Source organism: Trametes versicolor (genome assembly GCF_000271585.1).
Source record: "Trametes versicolor FP-101664 SS1 unplaced genomic scaffold TRAVEscaffold_1, whole genome shotgun sequence".
Lineage (NCBI taxonomy): Eukaryota > Fungi > Basidiomycota > Agaricomycetes > Polyporales > Polyporaceae > Trametes > Trametes versicolor.
The window spans coordinates 878,829-897,466 of NW_007360321.1; the positions used below are offsets into that span (position 1 = coordinate 878,829).

The window sequence follows — 18,638 nt, forward strand, 5'->3', positions numbered from 1 at the left end:
AAGATCTTGCGCTCATAAGGCTTGGAGCACCGACAGGGCTTGAACCAAACGCGGCAGCTTACCTCCTCGACGCCGGCGCCGGCCACTTGCGTAAGGCTCACCACGGCTTGGTGTGCATATGGTCTCCGTGAAGGTATGTTCTCGGGGGCTGTTCTGCGCGAAGGCCTCTGTGCAGGAGATCAGTTGGGGTGAGTCATCTCGAGGGAGGGCAATGGTCCCGTCTGGGGGTTGATATGATGCCCGACCCCGCGAAACTGGCGGTGGCAGGATGCGGGCGAGTCAACCTTCCGACGTACATATATGGAGGTGTCGCAGGATGTCGCTTCATTGATCTCTGAGCAGAGTAAAAGGGTGGTGGTTTATCAATATCAATGCTGCTGTCATTCATTGAACCTGATTTGTCCTATACGACAACCCTCAACTCCATTGAAAGTCAGAACGTACTCTCCTTCGACTACCCCGTCCCGCTTGAGCTCGCCTTCGACAGCCTCGACTATCCGACCGTGTTCGAGTAGCCAACGGCGCATTACGCCAGGCAGACACCCGGTGGAAGCTGAAGGTGTCACCCAGCGTGGTGGTGAACGACGCACGAAGGCAATGTTGCGTATCGACGTCTCGGTAATGTCGCCGTCCTCATTGTACAGCAAGACCTCGAGGGGGGAAGCCGCGGGTGGAGGGGGAATATGAAAGCGGTTCCTGGCAGCCGTATAGTGATCCCGACAAGTAGTTTTCGTTCGTGTGAACAGACTGGAGGGCGTTGGTTCGGTGTCAAGGAATACTGCCAAGGGGTCCAGCGATGGCAAAGATTGAGTGGCAGAAGAAAGTGTCGGTAGCCAAAGTGATGATGCCGCTATGTCAGGAACTGGGAGTGAAGGGATTGGGGCGGCAGTAACGGAGAGAGAGCCCGAAAAGGACAACAAGATGCGGATCTGGATCAGCGAGTGAGCATGAGGGTGTGTGCAGAATGTGTGCGAACGACAGCGCAGTACCCGGAAGGCACCCTCGGGACACTCAGAACCTCCCCCTGCGCCCATGATCGCAGCCTTGCATAATCCCTCTAAGCGATCCAAGGAGACGTCCGCCGGGATTGTCCAGTTATGTGCCGCCGCTGCACTGAGGAGCCTGTCTCGGTGATAGCTGAGCAGGAAATATGGAGAGGGTGTGCCTGCGTTTGCATCCGTGTTCCAGGCGAGGTCTCGGAGACATGGGGTGTATCTCGTAGAGGAAATCAGCTCGAAGTCGGGCACAGATGCCATGCCACTGATGATACTGATGATGGAGGAGGAGAGAAGACGTTGTGCGCAAAAGAGCGAAGGCGGGGAAAAACTGGGGAAGACGCCCACGTGATCACGGCGCGTCACGGCTGGTCACGACCCGAATACAGAGGGCGCTTATTACGCTATATAGCGCGTACGTACATGTCGCTCCGGGTTCCAGCCCGCTCCGTCTCTCTCCTCTCCACCACCACCATGGCAGCCTTCACAGTCAAGGCCACCTATCGCAACGAAACTCGAAAGTTCACCTTCCCAGACCCCGTCTTTCCTACCTATGATCAGTTGTACCGCCAGGTATGTCCCTGTGCTTCGCGACCCCGCATTCGTACTTACCGCAGCACCTGCTCAGTTGTATAGGGTCTTCCCCATATCCCACTCCTTTTACTTGTCCAAACTCTTATTCGCTCCTAATAACGCTCCCTCCCGCGTCCTAATCGGCAAGGAAGTCCATTCCGCGGAAGAATACAGTCGGCACACTGCACCTTATCAGGGGCGCTCGTGGCCTGGTGCTCTCCTACGCTTCTCAGTCTACGATGAAACTCCCCACAAATCTCCTCACATGGCCCCGACTCTCACCTTGGACGAGTCCTCTGCGGCCGAATCCGACGTAGATGTACGCACATCCGTTGCTACAGAGTCCGACGCCCCCAGTGAGCGCTCCACAGCCACCGTCGTTGAGTCTGCTGCGGATGTTCGCAGTAGTTTGCGAGGCGAGCGTCAGACCCTCTTGCAACGCATCCGGGAGGGCACCAGCAATCGCTCTTCCTTGTCATTCAACACCATGCCTCCAACGCCCCCTCGCTCTTCCCGGCCCACATCCATGGCCGAGAGCTCAAGCTCGTCGCGCCCGACATCGTTCGCCGAGGACTGTACTGCTGAGTGGAGGCCTCTTCCTCCCCGGCCTCCCTCAAGGGTTACTTCTGCTACGAGCACAGCCAGCACTCGTACTGTCAGACCCTCGCTCTTTGACCTGCTGGGCAACACATCGTCCTCCGCAAGAGTGACACAGGTCGCGCAAGAATCGCCTCGAGTCAGTGCACAGACGCGTCCACCTGCGGAGCAGCGGTTTGGCGGGGATCTTCCTTCGCCTTCTGAGTCCGCAGCAGACACGGACTTCTTGGCCAAGACGCTCAAGCTGATCTCGTCACTCCCTTCGACGGCTTCCTCGAAGGCGGGCAAGTCACCGGCCTCGGACAGAGAGGCGTTTTTGCCTCCGCCGGCGACTTTCGTGGCTCCCCCTCCACCCATCTTGTTCTCCGATAGCCGGCCAGACCATGTAGCCCATGACAGCGACGTGGTCATGGACTCCCCGCCGATGCGCAGTAACTCGCATATTCGCCCGGGTGGAACGGCGCAGTCTGGGGCGCAGCAGGCACCAGCGCAGCGGTTCATGCCTTTCCTCACAGCAGAGCAGCGTGCGTGGCCCTCAACCGCGTCGACCATCAAGGCCAACCCCCCTCAGAACGTTCGCGCTGCTCATGCTTGCTGCTCAGTAGCGCAGGGCAAAGCGGAGATCAAGGCACTCATGGACAAGTTCCAACGGGACTTCGAGGAGAAGATGACAAAGACATTCGGGAAGGACTGGGACAAGGACCTCCACAGGGAGAATTCCAGGGACGAACGACTTCCCAATCTCCCGTCCCCTCCAACCCATCGTCCGACCCTCCCGGGTCAGTTTGCTCCCAGTAGGTATTCTCGTGCTATGCATTGGCCCCCGCATCCACCTTCTCCTCCAGGTATACCTGCTCCGCCTTTGTTCATCCCGCCACCGCCACCGCCTCCTTTGTATATGCCTCCTCCGCCCCCGCCTTGCGTACCGCCCCCGCCGCTACCCCCGATGCCGCTTCCGTTCTTTTCTCACCGGAACGAGGCACCTGGCATCAAGATTTTGCCGCCCCCTCGCTGGGTCCGCACCCCTCCGCCCATCCCGCACGTCGCATATGGACCCACCCGCGATGCCTCGCGCCGCTCGGCTACATCCGAGGATGAACGTCGCAACAACGAGGACGGTGTACACAAGGGCGTGAGGTGCGACAACTGCGACAAGAGGCATATGAAGGGTATCAGGTACAAGTGTCTGGACTGCGCCGGTGAGTACACTCATGCATTTGTTTTGTCGCTCAGTAATTCAACAGTGTTGTTAGACTACGACCTCTGTCAAGCGTGCATGGCCTCACCCAAAGTGTGGGGAAACCACGATCACACCCATGCGTTCTTCCCGATCCATACGCCTGAAGACTTCGTCGACTTCTGCATCGTGAAGGACAAACGTCAAAGCTCCCAAGTCGTGCACAAGGGCATCACGTGCGACGGATGCAACAAGAAGAACATCTCTGGTGTTAGGCACAAGTGTTTGCAATGCAGGGGTACGTCCCCGTCCATCGACTTCGCCGTTCAAATCATTGACCATGTCTTTAGACTACGACTTGTGCGACGTGTGCGTTGCTGACCCCCAGAAGCGTCAGATGCACCCCGCCGATCACGGCTTCTTCCCTATCGCCTCTCCCGGCAAGAAGGAGGCGTACGATGAGGCCCGTAGCCGACTCCAGTCGAACTCAGCACCGCCGTCGGACACTGCGGCTCGCCACTTCCACGTGCATTGCGATGAATGTCGTCAAAGTCCCATCATTGGCGTCCGCCACAAGTGCCTGGATTGTGCAGGTAAGTTCCGTTTCAAAAAGTTTCATTTTTTTTTCGTTGACGATTGCATAGATTACGACTTGTGCACGTCTTGCATCTCGAACCCTGATCGTCGTCAGAAGCATGACACGTCGCACGCGTTCTTCCCCGTCACCACTCCCGGAGAGCTCTTCGACTACTCGATGGCTGCGGCTCGCCACACTCGCCCGCTCTTTGGACGAAGCAGTCCGCCAGCCTCTGTGCAGCCCCAGGGTAACAGTGTGCGAGACGCTGCAGCGCCGCCGGTTCACAAGAACATAATCTGCGATATTTGCAACAACGAGATCATCGGTATCCGCAACAAGTGTCTCGACTGCCCCGACTATGACCTGTGCCAGGCTTGCCTGACGACGCCCTCCCTGCGCGCTCAGCACCACTCTGCCCACCAGTTCTTCGGCATCGAGAAGCCCGGCGAGATCATCGTGCACACCGTGTTCTCTGGCGACGACGCGCGCGACGCTGTCCCGCAGCCCGCTCCGCGCGAGCAGGCGCCGAGGGTTCGTCAGCGAGACATCGAGCCCGTGGTACACAACGCCATGTGCAACCTGTGCGATTCGCGCATCCGTGGCGACCGTTTCGTGAGTACATTCGGCATGCAAAGTGCGATTACCTCCTAATATTAGTACAGAAATGCTTGGAGTGCCCGGACTATGATATGTGCCAGCTCTGCTATAAGTATGTTGGTGTGCTTGAGTGTCGTGGGCCTAAGCTAACCCAGTGTCTTAGGATCGTCAACGACCAGCACCCCAACCATGGCTTCGTCAAGGTCAGCGAGCCTGCTATCCTCATGGTGAGTGCCTCGGTCGTTCGTATTGTAGCTCTACCTCACACGCCCACTAGCTCCGCGATCGCGCCAGTGATCCCGCGCATGGTGCTTCCTGCAATGTCTGCAGCAAGAGGATCGTCGGCGTCCGTTACAAGGTTTGTCATTATAACATCAATTCGTTGTGGAAATACTCATGTCTGTTCAGTGCATGCACGAGACCTGCCAGGACTTCGACCTCTGCGAGACCTGCGAGGCTCACCCTATTCCCGTCCACCCTGCCACGCATCCCCTGCTCAAGCTGAGGACCCCCGACGTGCGGATCCCAGTGATGCCGGAATCGCCCCTGCGTCAGACTGCCGATCACGTTGAGGACCCCTTCCTCGACGCTCAGGAGTTCGACGACAGGATGGTTACCATGCCTGAGGTCCCTGAATCCCCCCAGTCTCAGCACTTCACCTTGTATGCGCCTCCTCCGCCTCAGGTGCGCCCTCTCCCCGAGGTCACGCCAGAGGACAGAATGCGGATGCTTGCTCAGACTCCCCCTGCCCCATCGATGCCGCAGTACCACCGTCGCACTCCCTCTCCCCTGTGGCAAGCGCCGGAAAGCTGGGTCATCCGCGATCGCACCCCGCCGCCGCGATCTCCTTTGTCGAGCGCAGGAAGTTTGTTCGACCGCGCGCCCACTCCTGCTCCACGTGTAGCCGATCTTTACGATTTGTTCCAGCGTGTACTCAGCAACAGTGAGGCAGCCCGCCCTGCGCCGACCGCAAGCGATGTCCGCCTCATCGACCTGGATGAGCCCGCCGCTGCCCATGAAGACCACACTATGGAAGAAGCTGGTGGCGACGCGGAGGGCCCCGTCGATGGATTCACTACGCCCTCAGACGTCCCGGTTTCTATGTCCTCCTCGAACTCTGTCCCGAGACTCGGGCCGGTGAACAACGAATGGCGCCAACTGTGGCCGGAAGTTACGTCCTTGCTCCAGCACCTCCTGCAGCCCCCCGCTACCCCCGCTATCGCCACGTCGTCCGGACAGCCCTCTGGCAGCGGCTTCGCGATGCCCGGTGGCATGATCACCGACGAGGCGAAGGTCGAGCAGCCTAAGAGGCTCGACGCTGCAACGCTTCCTACCGTCACGGAGTCGCCGCTAGTTGGAGAGCCTCTTCTGTGCAGACCGCTCTTGCCCGAGAGGCCCACGAACCCGTTCACCGCCAGCCGCCGTCTCAGCGAGATCATCCTGAGCGTGCCCCCCGTCCGGAACGCGGCGCGCAACGTGCGGGAGTCTATTGACCGTCTCGTCCCTCCGGCGCCGGTCACGTTCCCCTCCCCTCCCCCGGCTCCCCTCCTGGCTACCTTCGTCTCGGACAACAACATCGCGGACGGTCAGATTTTCCCTCCCGGCGCGGAGTTCGTGAAGTCGTGGCGCATGAAGAACATCGGATCGAGCGACTGGCCTGAGACGACTGAGCTCACCTTCGTTGCTGGTGACCGCATGGCACCTCGCGAGAACACGCCGATCAAGATCAATGTCGGCGTTGTGAAGGCGGGCGAAGAAGTTGAAGTCGTCGCGGGAGAGATGAAGGTACGCCATTGACACGGTACTGACAAGCCTTTTACTGACATTCCTCGCAGGCACCTGAAGTTCCCGGCAAGTACGTTAGCTCCTGGCGTTTGAGCGACGGGCAAGGCAATCTGTTCGGTCACAGCGTTTGGGTCGAGTGAGTGTCCTCGTGCGTCCTACATGTGCATCTGTGAGCTAACAATTACCATCTCAGCATCACCGTCGCCGAGGTGAACGAATCCTCTTCGGAATCTCTGGCGTCTTCTTCGGTCATCATGCCCCAGCCCACTCAGCCCTCGTCGTCGGCCCACTCTGTCGTCGAGCATGTGCCCACTCGGTTCTCTACGCCCTCGATGACTGTCCCCTCGGCACCGCCTTCTGACGGCGGCTCGTCTGTCTCGCTTCTCGACGCTGTCTCTTCCGCCGAGTCGTCCGACGATGACGAGGCTATGTACGAGGACAGCCGCTCGCGCGTCCTCGTCTCCCCGTCCGAGCTGGCGCCGCAGGACATCGAATACGTCATGTTGTTTGACAGCTCGTCCGAGGACGACTGAGCTCGTAAGTATCGTTTGAAGGACTCTGTGTGGAATCTATTTTGGAATTCTGGTTGGGACTCGTTCCCATTGTACGATATGCGTCTGGATCGTCGCGCTTGGAGAGACACGGCCCGTAGCACTTTGCATGTACTATAGTTGATACACCAATGACGTTGAAATATACGCGGTGATATAGAAGATCTGTGAGTGCATCGTATAAGGAGCTGATCGATAAATCCACTGATGGTAAAGTTTACATGTTTCATGCTATGCACTGAACGCCCCTCGCTCGCGCAGCGTCGACACTACACCCGCGAATTCAGCGTCGAAGTCGTGCCGCCACACGGGGGTGAACAGCTCGGGCGACAGGTCCTCTCCGATCTTCTCCCAGTCCTGACCGTGCGGTCCCGTGCCATCGTAAACCCGACCGGCGAAAACGCTTCCGTCCCACACCATTTGTGCGCGGGGGAGCCGGACTTCCGAGTACACCTGGAGGACAGCCTGCATACTTCCTCGTTAGGGATGTGCCGTTGTGTATGCTAGCACCACAGACGCACCTCTATGTTCTCTGCGTTCGTGTCCGGGTGGCTAAGCAGGCGGGAAAGCATGAACGCGTCTTCAAGACCTTGCCCTGCCCCAGCGCCCATGTGGGGCAGCATCCCGTGAGCCTGCAGAACATATAGGATGAGCCCATTTCCGAGCAGCCTAGATGCAGAACTCGGATGCCTTACCGCATCACCCAGCAATGCAACCCGGCCTTTGGTGTAGCTTTCGAGGGGAGGGTACAAGACATGGATGGACCATTTGCTTGGCTTCTCGGGCATGCAGTCCAGCAAGATAGAGACGTCGGGGCCCCAGCCCTTGTACACCTTCTTCAGCTCGTCTCGCGTGGAGGGCTCGACCCAGGATGCACCCTCGGGCAGGTTCGCCGCGCCGATGGGTATGTCGTACCGAGCGGAGAAGGCCACGACGTTGATCTGTATATGTAGAAGATTAGAGTGAGCGATAAAGCAAGAGCACGCAGTGTGTGTGTAAATTTCGTACAATCTTTGCGTCACTGATAGGGAACACGATAAAATGCTGAAAGGCAATGTGTTAGGGATGGGCGGTATGACACGATCGGCGAGTTGGGCGAACGTACTTTACTAGGACCCATAAAACAGATAGGGTGATCAACCACGTCTATCTTGAACCCCGCAGCCTTCAAGTCCGCATACGAGATCAGACCCCGGTACGCGACGGTGTTGCTGAACGCGACCCGGTTGTCCCCTTCCCCAACGAGGAACTTGCGCACGGAGCTCTTGATGCCGTCGGCGCCGAGCACGACGTCCGCCTCGTGCGTGGTCCCGTCAAGGAAGCTAAGCAGCACGCGCTTTGGGTTGCTGGGCGACTCCACGACCGATATGCAGCGCTTGTTGAAGTGGCAGCTTGCGGGGTCTATCTCGCCGATGAGAGCGTCGAGGAAGGCCGCACTATGGAGGGTGCGCGATCATCGTCAGCTATCAGTCGTGTACACGCTGCGAGAATTACGCTGAAGCTTACCGGTGGATACCTAGTCCTTCGTCTTGGGGAAGTTCCACGGGGTACTGCGAGACCAAAAATTCTGGTTAGCGGACAGCTTTCGTCGGACAGTAGCCGTCATGCACCTGGTAGGGGGATTTGTGCTCGCCAATACCGTTGTAATAAACGAAGCCCTGTAGCCCGAGGTCGGCGGAGGTGCATTTCTTCATGACAGCGTCCCATATTCCGATCTGCTTCAGGACGCGGATAGCGTTCGGCCCTATGATAAACAGGTCCCGGGTCAGTCACGGCGTGTACATTTGCACGCGAAACCCTCATGCTCGAACGCACCTACGCCGATTCCGGCACCAATCTCGCCAAATGCTGCCTATGATCACGAGTAAATGATCTGAGAAGCTGCGCATAAGGGTGTGCGTAGAACGTACCGCGGCCTCAAAAAGCTGTACAGGCACTCCAGCTTTCTGCAGAGCTATAGCGCAGGTCAGGCCGCACACGCCTCCGCCGACCACGGCGACCTCGAAGCTCTTCTGGTGTGTCTGCTGCATGGAAGTCTAGTCAGGTCTTGCGTATCGTATCAGTGGTCTTGTGTCTATTATGGCGGCGAAGCACGCCGTATATATAGCCGTGGCATGACGGGTGAGAGGCGCAGATCCCTGCATCATACCACGGGACTCGCGCAGCGATCACAGGTGCCCCAGCCTCGCCCCGTCAAACGTGAACAAGCACGAACGCTGCGCCCCCCGCATCCGTGCCAGAATCCACCCAGCTTACACACAATGCATAATTGGCGGGCGCCTGGATGCTGCGAAGTCAGGAAGCCGTGATCGGCCGCACAGCGCGGGTGCGCGTGGTGGTTCGCTCAACTTCGCTGTATCCGGGTACCGCATCTGAGGTTGTGGAATTGATATTCGCAGGAAGTCTCTGGAACACCAGGTAGATTATGCGGCGTCAGCATATTTAGTGTGTTTCTGACACACCGTGCAGCGTTTGGCGGCGTAGTACGGGTGCGGAGAGAGGTCGAATCCACTCATCGCATAGCTCAAGGACGCGTTTCCTATCGGCACGAAGGTCATTCATAGCTCAGAACGTCACCCTGCCGCTGTATTTCCATCCCTTGATCTACGCGTGCAAGCGCTGACTACGGAGAAGCATCCGCTGAGAAAGCCCCGCGCTCGCGCAGCAGCGCGAGGGCCGCTTCGAATTCAGCGTCGAGGTCGTGGCGCCAGACGGAGTGGAAGAGGCCATCGAGGTCGGCGCCGACGCTGTCCCAGTCTTCCCCGTGCGGCCCGTTCCCGTCGTACGTGCGCCCCGCGAGCTGGCTGAGCTCCCAGACGGACTGTGCGCGCGGCTTCCGGATCTGCGAGTATACCTGCAGGATGGTCTGGAGGGGAAAAAGATGTGGGCTGTTTAGCGAGCTGCGATGCGCAGACGGGGTGTGGAGCGAACGAACTTCTATGTTATTGATGTGTGTTTGGGGGTGGCTGAGGAGACGCGAGAGCAGGTAGGCATCCTCCAATCCCTGCCCGGCCCCAGCGCCCAAGTGAGGCAGCATCCCATGGGCCTGTACAGAGGCGGTTATGTTAGTGTCTGAGCAAACATACCCGGGATATAGACTTACGGCATCACCGAGCAGGGCAACCCGCCCGGCAGTGTAGCTTTCGAGCGGCGGATGGACGACGTGGATAGACCACTTGCTTGGGGTCTCGGGCATGCACTCGAGGATCGCGGCGATGTCGGAGCCCCAGCCTTCGTACACCTGCTTCAGCTCGTCCTTGGAGACCTCTTCCACCCACGGCGTGCCTTCCGGGAGATTCGCGGAGCCTGTGGGGACGTCGTATCTTGCGGCGAACGCTACGACGTTGATCTGCGCAAGGGATGTCAGAAAATAGTGTGACATCCTGGTTGGTCATGCCGCACAATCGTATCGTTCTTTATCGGGAAAACTATGAAGTGCTATAAAACAACAGGCGGAAGACATCAATATATGCGCCATTTACAAGGACAGCCAGACTTCTGTACCTTGCTGGGCCCCACGAAGCACGCCGGAGACGCAGTCAACTCCGTCTTGAACCCCGCCGCTTTAAGCTTCGGATAGGGTATCAAACCTCTATACGCGACCGTGTTGCTGAACGCGGCCCTGTCGTCCTTTCCTCCCAATATGAACTTGCGCACGGAGCTCTTGATCCCGTCCGCCCCAAGCACGACATCGGCCTCGTGCGTCGTTCCATCCAGAAAATGCAAGAGGATGCGGCTGGGATCGGTAGGCGATTCGGAGATGGACACGAGGCGTTTGTTGAAGTGACACGCACTGCTGTCCACCACGCCGACGAGCGCGTCGAGGAAAGCCGCGCTGCGAGAGATCTGATCAGCAATGGCGTTCCAGTGAAATCCACCCGGCTCTTGTGAGATATCTACCGGTGCATACCGATGCCCTGCTCTTCAGGGCCCTCTGCGGTGGTCTGTGGGCCTCATGTTGGGTGATAAATTCTCGAACTGTGCGCATATACGCACTTTATACACTGCTCTATGTTCGCCGACGCCGGTGCGATAGGTGAAGCCTCTAGGCCGCAGGTCTCCGGGGTTGCATTTCTGCAACACCTCGTCCAAGACCCCCAATGCCCGCAAAACGCGTACGGCGTTCGGTCCTAATAACGACCACCGTCAGCGTCACAAATTCCCACCGCTGTCATTGCACTCACCGATACCTATGCCGGCTCCGATCTCCCCAAACGCAGCCTAAAAACACGAGGTCAAAAGAAGGTCAACGACTGAATACGCCACAGACAAACAAACACGCACCGCGGCTTCGAACAGCTGCACAGACACGCCGGCCCTCTGCAGCGCAACCGCACAGGTGAGGCCGCACACGCCCCCGCCCACGATGGCGACGTCGACTTTGCGGTCTGCGCTGGGCGTCGACATGGATCTCTAGGGAGCTGGCGAGTGCTGCGCAGCGCCCCTACCCCCTGGTATTTATCCCCGCGCGAAGCAATGGCGAGTTTTGGCGTATGCGGCAGGCCATGGGACCGGCGGCGCCGAAGTGGGCTATCGCATGCCGAGATCGTTCTCAGCTTATCCACGCTCGCGCGGGGGTGTAACTTTGATTTCACCGGCGTGCGCAGCGGCGGGGAACAGGCATGCGCAAGTATGACCACCCATATGGCGCAAGTCGCGCATCTATCGACTACAAGTTTAGCGAGTGCCGGTGGCGCGAAGTGGACGTCGGACACTCACAGAGAAAGCACCCCGTTGCACTGTCAGAATTTTGGCCGCAGCTGAGGGCCTGGCCTTGGGGTCCATCGATGATTCGCCCAGTTCCTGGCACTTGGAAGGCGGATGAGTGCAAGGTAGAAGGAAGAGCCGCGTCCGCGTCCGATGTCTACTTCCCCATATGGGCGCCTACATGCGAAACCGCCTGCCGATATGCCGATAGCGTCGAGTTCGGCAGTTGGTACAACAATTCTCGGCATGCGCTGAACCACACAGCTGTTTTACGGGCCTGGAGCACACCAGTCGAAAATGGGTAGAGCTTCTCATCGTTGATAGGGCAGAAGGGAGTAATCTAGTGATACAGGTATTAAAGGAGGCGGTCGTGGTACAGCATATGGTCGTTGCGGGATGGAGAAGGGTATATCATCCGCTTGCTCGTCAAGAAGGGGGGACTGCTCAGTATCCTCCGCCTCCGCCACCGCCGAAGCGGTATCTGTGGGTGCCTGTGCGCCTCGTGCGTCCTCCGAAGCAGTTGCAGCAGAGGATATCGAAGATGACGTCGAAGATGGTGACGATGATCTATTCAAGGTTAAAGATGAGTGTCAAGTTGAATACTTGAAGCATGCGATGTACTGACCGTTACGATGACGCTGACGATGATCATGATAATGTTCGCAATGGCGGAGACGATCGCGTTAATTGCGCCGCCAATTGCAGAGAAAATAGCGCCCTATAATCGAGAAGAATATAAGTACGCTGAAGTGAGCGCACATGCAGTGGGGAGCATACCATGATGGATGATTGGTGTTCGTGAAGAGGCGTTGGATGGGGATGTGTGAGTGCAGAAGGGAGGAGGAGGGAGCAAGGTTATATAGCGGAAGGACAGGCCATGAGAGCGATGACGTCGATGGAGGGCGGGCGAGGACGAGCATCTGGCGCGTCATTGATTCCTTTCCTCAGAGGCACCCCGTGGAGAGCACGGTCTACTTTCAGGCCGGGGCCTCCCATTTTCGCCTCCCTGTCGTCCACCGGCGCGTGGTCGCGAGCCTTCTGACGTACCACACACCTCACAATGACCGCTACTGGAACTGTCTCCTCTGTTCTCGTCAGCCCCGTGCGCCGACACACGTGTACGCACCGAACGGTCTAGGCACGCATATCGCACGAGCGTGGCATGATATGGAACCACAATACGAGGGTAAAGTGTATTCTGGGGACGTCTACTTATCCCGAGATGAGGGGGCTGAGAAGGAACGGACATTGCGCGCTCGGACACAAACTTAATGAACCCGTCGAAGGCGCTTAACTGCGCGTACCACACAAGCGCTCGCATCTCGGCAAGCTCCGGGCCTCGCAGTGCGCGAGAGGCTCGCCGACCTCGCCGACCACACTCACATCCCGCTCCTTCTCCCTAGTCAGCCTGCTCTACCATTCCCATACTAGTTCTTCTTGGAACTTGCAGATCTAGTCACGTACCACCCGCCAAGCGCCATGGCCAACTACGACTCCCTCCACAGGCAGTGCCGCACGCTCGAGTCCCTCTTCGACACCAAACTCACCGCCTACGCCCGCCTCGCCTCCTCCATAACCCGCGGCCACGACGACGTCGAGGCGAGCGGCTCGTCCGAACGATGGCGCGACCTCGAGCACGAGGTCGACGAGCTCCTCGAGAAGGTGCGCCCGGGTCCGCGCAGCATGCGTACTTGAATGCCGAGCTTAGCGTAGGGCCTCGCGACAGCTGCAAGAGATCAACGACCAGCTCTCCGCGCTCTCGAGCGACGCGGAGAACCCCCCATCGCAGTCTATGCTCCGTGCGATACAGCGCCATAGGGAGGTGTACCTCGACTATGCGCGGGAGCTGAGGCGAACGAAGGTGCGTCCGTGCTGCTGCGCCGCGGCTATGCTGGGGTTATTGACGGATCGCGCTTACCGCTGGTGGGGTTATAGGGCAACGTTAAGACCGCTCTTGACCAGGCCAATCTCTTGACTGGCGTCCGGAATGACATCGAGTGCGTGCGGGTATGTCGAGCCCTGACGTTCCTCCGCTGATGCGCCACATCGTGTAGTGCATACAAGTCGTCCGCGGCGGACTCGCTACTGGCCGAGCGAGGGCACATCGACAGCTCGCACAGAATGACAGACGATATGCTTGCGTACGTTCGTATGATGTACACCTTTCTGTCTTGGCTAACCGAGGACATGTGCGCACAGCCAAGCATACGAGACCCGAGCAGAGTTCGGGCGGCAACGGACGACGATATCCGGAATAAACTCCCGAATGCAGGGCGTGTTGAGTGAGTCCCGTCCAGGTATCTGCTATGCCTATAGTTGTTGACCGCGTCGCTCTCCGCCCCCTCGTGCCATCCATTACACCCGCCGCCGGCAACGCCACGTCCGTCACTCGTTCAATTGCGGCCCAGGCTCGATGCCCGGCATCAACAGCCTGCTCTCCATGATCAAGACCCGCCGGCGCAGAGATGCGGTCATCGTCGGCTGCGTCATCGGCCTGTGCACCGTGCTTCTCTTCATGTACGTCTTTTGACGGGGCGCACGGATGCCGCTGGCACACACGCGCCGCTGTCGGGGGGCGGGGCTGCGCCGTGCACGGATGTACGCACGCAGCGTCCTGCCTCTGCGGACGGGGTGCTTTATACCATATGTAATTTCGGACGGGAGTAATGGATGGTACCAGCAGTGCGCGATCACGGATGCGGATCACTGTGTGCGCCACCGATGTGACCGAGGACCGAGGACGGGGACGCGAGCTGCTGCGGCCGCTGGCCGGGCGTGCGCCCATATATGTATCTTTCGTGTTCCAGTGTTCTATTTCGATTGTGGGCGCGCACGTAGACGGCCTAACTAGATCCATACACGCTGATACAGGTCGATACTAGGCACGCGCAGCGGCGGACCAGTGCATACAATGATACACTCACCGTTGGTGTCAGTCGCTCTCCGCGCCCGCTTCCCATTCCTCGATGGCCCTGTCGCGCCTGTGTTTCGTGCTCACGCGCTCCGCGTGCCCACCTCGCTCGAACAGCTTCCAGTTCTCCTCCAGGCGGCGCACGGCGCCCCACTCCGCCTCGGGTGCGGCCGCATAACTGTCGTCCCACGCATCCTCGATGCGCCAACCCTTGACGTCCGCAACGGTGCGGAGCATGTTCCATGTGTACGGCGCGGACCCGCGCACGTCGGGGAAGTCGGACTCAACTAGGAGACGGTCCGGCGCGCATGCAGCTGCGAGTGCACGGTGTGCGGGCGAGCGCGCGTTGATCGCAGTGGACAACGAAAGGAATGCGTTCGGGTGCCGTTTCTGCACAATCAGCGAGTGGAGTGAATCACGGTGATTACATGCGAGCGTGCACGGCATTATGGGGTGTATAGAGAGGCGGACTTACCGAGAGCTGCATCCATGTCTGCGCGCTGAGCCCGCAGCTGTGGAGGTCGACGCTGATCCGCAGCCACGCAGGGCCATGCACGGTCTTCATGCGGTCGAGCAGCTCGACGGTCGCCTGCTGACACTTGACGCTGTGCAGGCTCACGTTACGGCGGAGCTCGACCGCGAGCGTGAGCTGCGCCTCCAGGATGGCAAGCTGATGCGCGAGCGGGGTCGTGAACGGGGAGACCTCGCGGGGGATGTCGCGCGGGGTATCGTATACGGCGGCGAACGGCGGGTCTACGGGGTGCGAGTAGGGCACGCGGAAGGCGCGGTCGATGCCGACCTCGCCGAGCATGGCGTTTGGGAATGTTGTAAGGCGGGCACGGACATCAGAGAGCACGTCAGAAAGCAGGATCGGGTCCGGGAGGAAGGGGAGGAGTTTTTCGAACGCAGAGACGAGTTCGGGCTTTGGTGGCGTAGAATCTGAGGAAGGCAGGAAGAGAGCGCGGTAGTGCACGTCCTTGGAGGAGATTGGCCCGAGGGAGATCCAGTGGTAGAACCAAGGGTGGTAGCCTGCAGAGCAAGGACGAGTCAACGCAGGTGCTCGCGCGAGGGGGAGCACAGACCTAGGAACGAGGGTAGAAAGTTCGGGCGTTGCAAGGGGCAGCCACGGAGATATGAGGCGTGCAGTGCATAGTCTGATTACACCCTGGCGCTAACTCAGGGCGGGCGGTGGCACGAGTCGCACAAAGTCTCAGTAGGCGAGGACGGACCGCAATCGGAACAGAGGATGCACGCCGTTCGGAAGGCCGCAGAAAAGGCGGAGGAAGGGTCATGGGCAGAGAAAGGGCGGGACAACGTATAGAAGACGTTTGAAAGACCAACCGAAGCATGGGACGACCTTGTCAGGGCATGCCTCCGCGAAATCTGCCACAAGCTGCTGGTCGCTGCGGCGCGTTGCCATCGCGCAGATGCGTATTGGTAGGTCGCTAGCGGCTTCCAGTGTCATTGCGAAGTCAGAGTCGGTCGGATGGCAGTGTACGTCCACCACATGTGCGAGCACCACGCGCGAAACACGATCGAGCTCGGGCTGGAGCTCATCTCGCGAGGGAAATGGCGGTCCCGTTGTGTGCTCTTGACGCGTATGCGCGCCGGCGTTGGGAGGGCACATCGGAGATTAATGACTTTGTATCGACGCGGGCGGGTCCGAATTCGCCGTTGGTCACGAAGCGAAGCGGCAGGGGTGGATGGTGAGGCAGATAAGGCGACCGGAGTGAAAGAATCTGCGAAGGCGGTCCGAGAAGGTGCGCTAATGTCTCCAAGGGCCGCAAGCTGCGGCGGGGATCGCGGTCGGGCTGCAGGCGAAGGCGGTCGTATGATGACGACCGTGGGTTAATCGATGGATCAGGCAAGGGGAACAGAGCAAGTGGACGTCGACGAGAGATGGGAGGGCGCTGCGATCCTCGCGCTGCGTCGCGTCGTGGTGGTGAGAAACAAGACGCAGATCATCTTCTCCGACGCGCGAGCCTGCGGGCGCGGCCTGCACGCGGCGGGTCCGCGAGCGCTCCGAGGTATAGATCGCGCGGCACGGGCGCTTGGCTGTGGACCAACAAACGGCGTGACGTTGTTTTCCATCTCTCGACCATCTCCTGGCCTTGCTACCACGACACGCTGTCTGATTCTCTGCTTCGCGCGTATCCACACTCCTGTGCAGCGTCTTCTTGTGCTTGATTCGATTGGCTTCCGAAAGTACATGCTCGGCCGTCTGTGGCAGACTAGACGGTTCATCAACACTGCTGTACATAATATGCCTCAAGGAATCAGCCAACACCTCTTCTTGCCCAAGGGCCGCGGTATCGGGCTCAAGGATGGAAAACTAGACAAGGAGCCGTTTAGGAAAGTCCTTCCGGTGCTCGCGGCAAAGGTCGCGCCGGAGAAGGCAGGTGTGCTGCTTAAATCTTCCGTCATGAAAAGGTACGCAGCCATTCGCAGATGCATCGCTGGTGCGGTGCTGACCCTCAGTATCGGATAGATCATTGTTGGACGTCCCGCGAGTGAAGAGTGTTGCGCGCGGACCTAATGATGAGCGTTTGGTGCTGCTGAAGTACTCCGACCAAGGTGCATCCTTCGCCAAGTCCTATTCATGAGCATCAAGCTGAACGTGGTGCAAGCTAGCCGACCTCACGCCAGAAGTACAGGACTTCCTCCAAACACAATCTGCCGAGCTGGTATCGCATGATATTGTTTTTGACTATGACTACTGGACTGCTGGTGCGAACATTCACTGATGCAGCCATGGCTGACTGCTGAGATCCATTGACAGATGAGATCATACATGCTATCCTTCCGGAGGAGATAGAGTCCGGAGCGCCATCTGGGTTCGCAACCGTCGGTCACTTAGGTACGGGATGCATCGCATGCGGCACTACCGCTGGCTGACTGTTCGCAGCACATCTCAACTTGCGACCTGAGTACTTGCCATACAAGTATGTCATCGGTCAAGTGATCCTGGATGTATGTTCACTCCCTCCCGATTACATCTTTGTATCTCACCATGCTCCTAGAAAAGTCCCACGTGCAGGACTGTTATCAACAAGCTCGACAACATTGCCAACCAATTCCGTGTTTTCCGGATGGAGCTTCTGGCCGGGGAGCCCGACTATGTTGTTACCCAGGTTCGAAACGGGCGTGTCATATTCGCTGTGCCTCGCTCACCGGATCCTCATAGTCAGAAAACGGGTGTCAGTTCACGTTTGATTTCCGGGAAGTTTACTGGAACTCGCGCCTACACACCGAACATGAGCGAATAATCGCAAATTTCAAGACAGAAGATGTTGTAGCGGACGTTTTCGCGGGCGTGGGCCCTTTCGCGATCCCTGCCGCGAAGAAGGGCTGTGCAGTCCTGGCGAACGATCTCAACCCGTCAAGTTACAAGTATCTGACGCAAAACATCGCGGAGAACAAGGTGCGCCTGGAATCGTTCGTTCGTCAAGCTGATGTTGACCGTTCGCCACAGGTTGACTCGCTCGTGCGACCATCTTGCGAAGACGGCCGTGCGTTTATTCGAAGTGCATTCAACCGCGCCTATGACGACTCTCTACCTCCTGTGCCTCCGCGCAAACCTAGCAAGGCAGAGGTGAAGGAAAGACGGGCCGAGGGGCAAGCTCCTCCACCACCACCCGGGCCCACAAGGCAGCGTGTCGACCATTTTGTCATGAACCTGCCTGATACCGCGATCCTGTTCCTGGACGCCTTCCGCGGAGTGCTATCGCCTGCGAACGCCGGCGAGCGGGATTTGAGCGGGCTTTATGCCGAGGGCTCAATGCCCATGATACACTGCCATTGCTTCACACGAGAGCTCGAGCCGGAAAAAGCTGAGGTGGACATACGCCAGGTGAGTTTTAGAGCCAAGCACGGTTCCGGCGGCTGGGGCTGATCGGACTCTGTAGAGGGTGGAAGAGAAGATAGGGCAGGGGCTGGGAGAGGAAGCTACGTTCCACTGGGTCCGTTCCGTCGCGCCGCAGAAGGAGATGTATTGCGTCAGTTTCAGGCTTCCGCATGCCGCCGCATTTGCGAGCCCGTAGCGATATCTACGCTGTCGCCGTGCGCCGTGAAATACAACGATGGGTCTCCGTCTGTCCGCGCCGGATGAGTGGGCCGGAGGTAGCGCTTGACGGACGGCTTAGTCAGCTAACCCCGCACTGAAAAGTGG

The 18,638-nt window shown here is 58.8% G+C and overlaps 7 protein-coding genes across 7 annotated transcripts; 3 read left to right on the plus strand and 4 right to left on the minus strand.

Moving 5' to 3' along the window:
* Nucleotides 1–380: 380 nt before the first annotated feature.
* Nucleotides 381–1,034, minus strand: TRAVEDRAFT_109410 (uncharacterized protein; the record flags this gene model as incomplete). The annotated part of the gene is made up of 1 exon (XM_008034447.1): nt 381–1,034. The coding sequence occupies one exon, from the start codon at nt 1,032–1,034 to the stop codon at nt 381–383; it is 654 nt and encodes a 217-aa protein (XP_008032638.1).
* Nucleotides 1,035–1,469: 435 nt separating this feature from the next.
* On the plus strand, nt 1,470–7,012 carry TRAVEDRAFT_61794 (uncharacterized protein; the record flags this gene model as incomplete). The annotated part of the gene is made up of 11 exons (XM_008034258.1): nt 1,470–1,568; nt 1,624–3,364; nt 3,419–3,640; nt 3,693–3,935; nt 3,987–4,531; nt 4,582–4,628; nt 4,680–4,743; nt 4,794–4,874; nt 4,925–6,301; nt 6,352–6,437; nt 6,495–7,012. 11 exons carry the CDS (start codon nt 1,470–1,472, stop codon nt 6,832–6,834), a joined length of 4,845 nt encoding a protein of 1,614 aa, XP_008032449.1. The 3' UTR covers nt 6,835–7,012.
* Nucleotides 7,013–7,083: 71 nt separating this feature from the next.
* Nucleotides 7,084–8,882, minus strand: TRAVEDRAFT_32834 (FAD/NAD-P-binding domain-containing protein; the record flags this gene model as incomplete). The annotated part of the gene is made up of 9 exons (XM_008033749.1): nt 7,084–7,317; nt 7,374–7,484; nt 7,548–7,793; nt 7,861–7,896; nt 7,958–8,288; nt 8,359–8,402; nt 8,463–8,596; nt 8,668–8,704; nt 8,763–8,882. 9 exons carry the CDS (start codon nt 8,880–8,882, stop codon nt 7,084–7,086), a joined length of 1,293 nt encoding a protein of 430 aa, XP_008031940.1.
* A 593-nt stretch (nt 8,883–9,475) lies between these two features.
* On the minus strand, nt 9,476–11,259 carry TRAVEDRAFT_16216 (FAD/NAD-P-binding domain-containing protein; the record flags this gene model as incomplete). Its single annotated transcript, XM_008033533.1, has 9 exons — nt 9,476–9,706; nt 9,788–9,898; nt 9,956–10,201; nt 10,255–10,290; nt 10,357–10,687; nt 10,753–10,796; nt 10,849–10,982; nt 11,037–11,073; nt 11,137–11,259. The coding sequence occupies 9 exons, from the start codon at nt 11,257–11,259 to the stop codon at nt 9,476–9,478; spliced, it is 1,293 nt and encodes a 430-aa protein (XP_008031724.1).
* Nucleotides 11,260–12,003: 744 nt separating this feature from the next.
* On the minus strand, nt 12,004–12,339 carry TRAVEDRAFT_41403 (uncharacterized protein; the record flags this gene model as incomplete). The annotated part of the gene is made up of 3 exons (XM_008033900.1): nt 12,004–12,126; nt 12,185–12,277; nt 12,319–12,339. The coding sequence occupies 3 exons, from the start codon at nt 12,337–12,339 to the stop codon at nt 12,004–12,006; spliced, it is 237 nt and encodes a 78-aa protein (XP_008032091.1).
* A 635-nt stretch (nt 12,340–12,974) lies between these two features.
* TRAVEDRAFT_138352 (V-snare-domain-containing protein) lies at nt 12,975–16,399 on the plus strand. The gene is made up of 7 exons (XM_008034448.1): nt 12,975–13,221; nt 13,286–13,420; nt 13,495–13,556; nt 13,614–13,700; nt 13,759–13,841; nt 13,968–14,860; nt 14,946–16,399. The coding sequence occupies exons 1-6, from the start codon at nt 13,039–13,041 to the stop codon at nt 14,087–14,089; spliced, it is 672 nt and encodes a 223-aa protein (XP_008032639.1). The 5' UTR covers nt 12,975–13,038; the 3' UTR covers nt 14,090–14,860; nt 14,946–16,399.
* A 334-nt stretch (nt 16,400–16,733) lies between these two features.
* Nucleotides 16,734–18,510, plus strand: TRAVEDRAFT_111987 (guanine-N-1-methyltransferase; the record flags this gene model as incomplete). The annotated part of the gene is made up of 9 exons (XM_008034449.1): nt 16,734–16,900; nt 16,959–17,044; nt 17,102–17,197; nt 17,250–17,327; nt 17,376–17,440; nt 17,491–17,601; nt 17,655–17,891; nt 17,943–18,320; nt 18,376–18,510. The coding sequence occupies 9 exons, from the start codon at nt 16,734–16,736 to the stop codon at nt 18,508–18,510; spliced, it is 1,353 nt and encodes a 450-aa protein (XP_008032640.1).
* Between the last annotated feature and the right edge of the window lie 128 nt (nt 18,511–18,638).

Coding starts and splice junctions, on each gene's coding strand:
- TRAVEDRAFT_138352 (XM_008034448.1), top strand. CDS start 13,039: ATGGCCAACTACGACTCCCTCCACAGGCAGTGCCGCACGCTCGAGTCC. Junction 13,421..13,494: donor GGGAGCTGAGGCGAACGAAG/GTGCGTCCGTGC, acceptor GTGGGGTTATAG/GGCAACGTTAAGACCGCTCT. Junction 13,701..13,758: donor ATGACAGACGATATGCTTGC/GTACGTTCGTAT, acceptor ATGTGCGCACAG/CCAAGCATACGAGACCCGAG.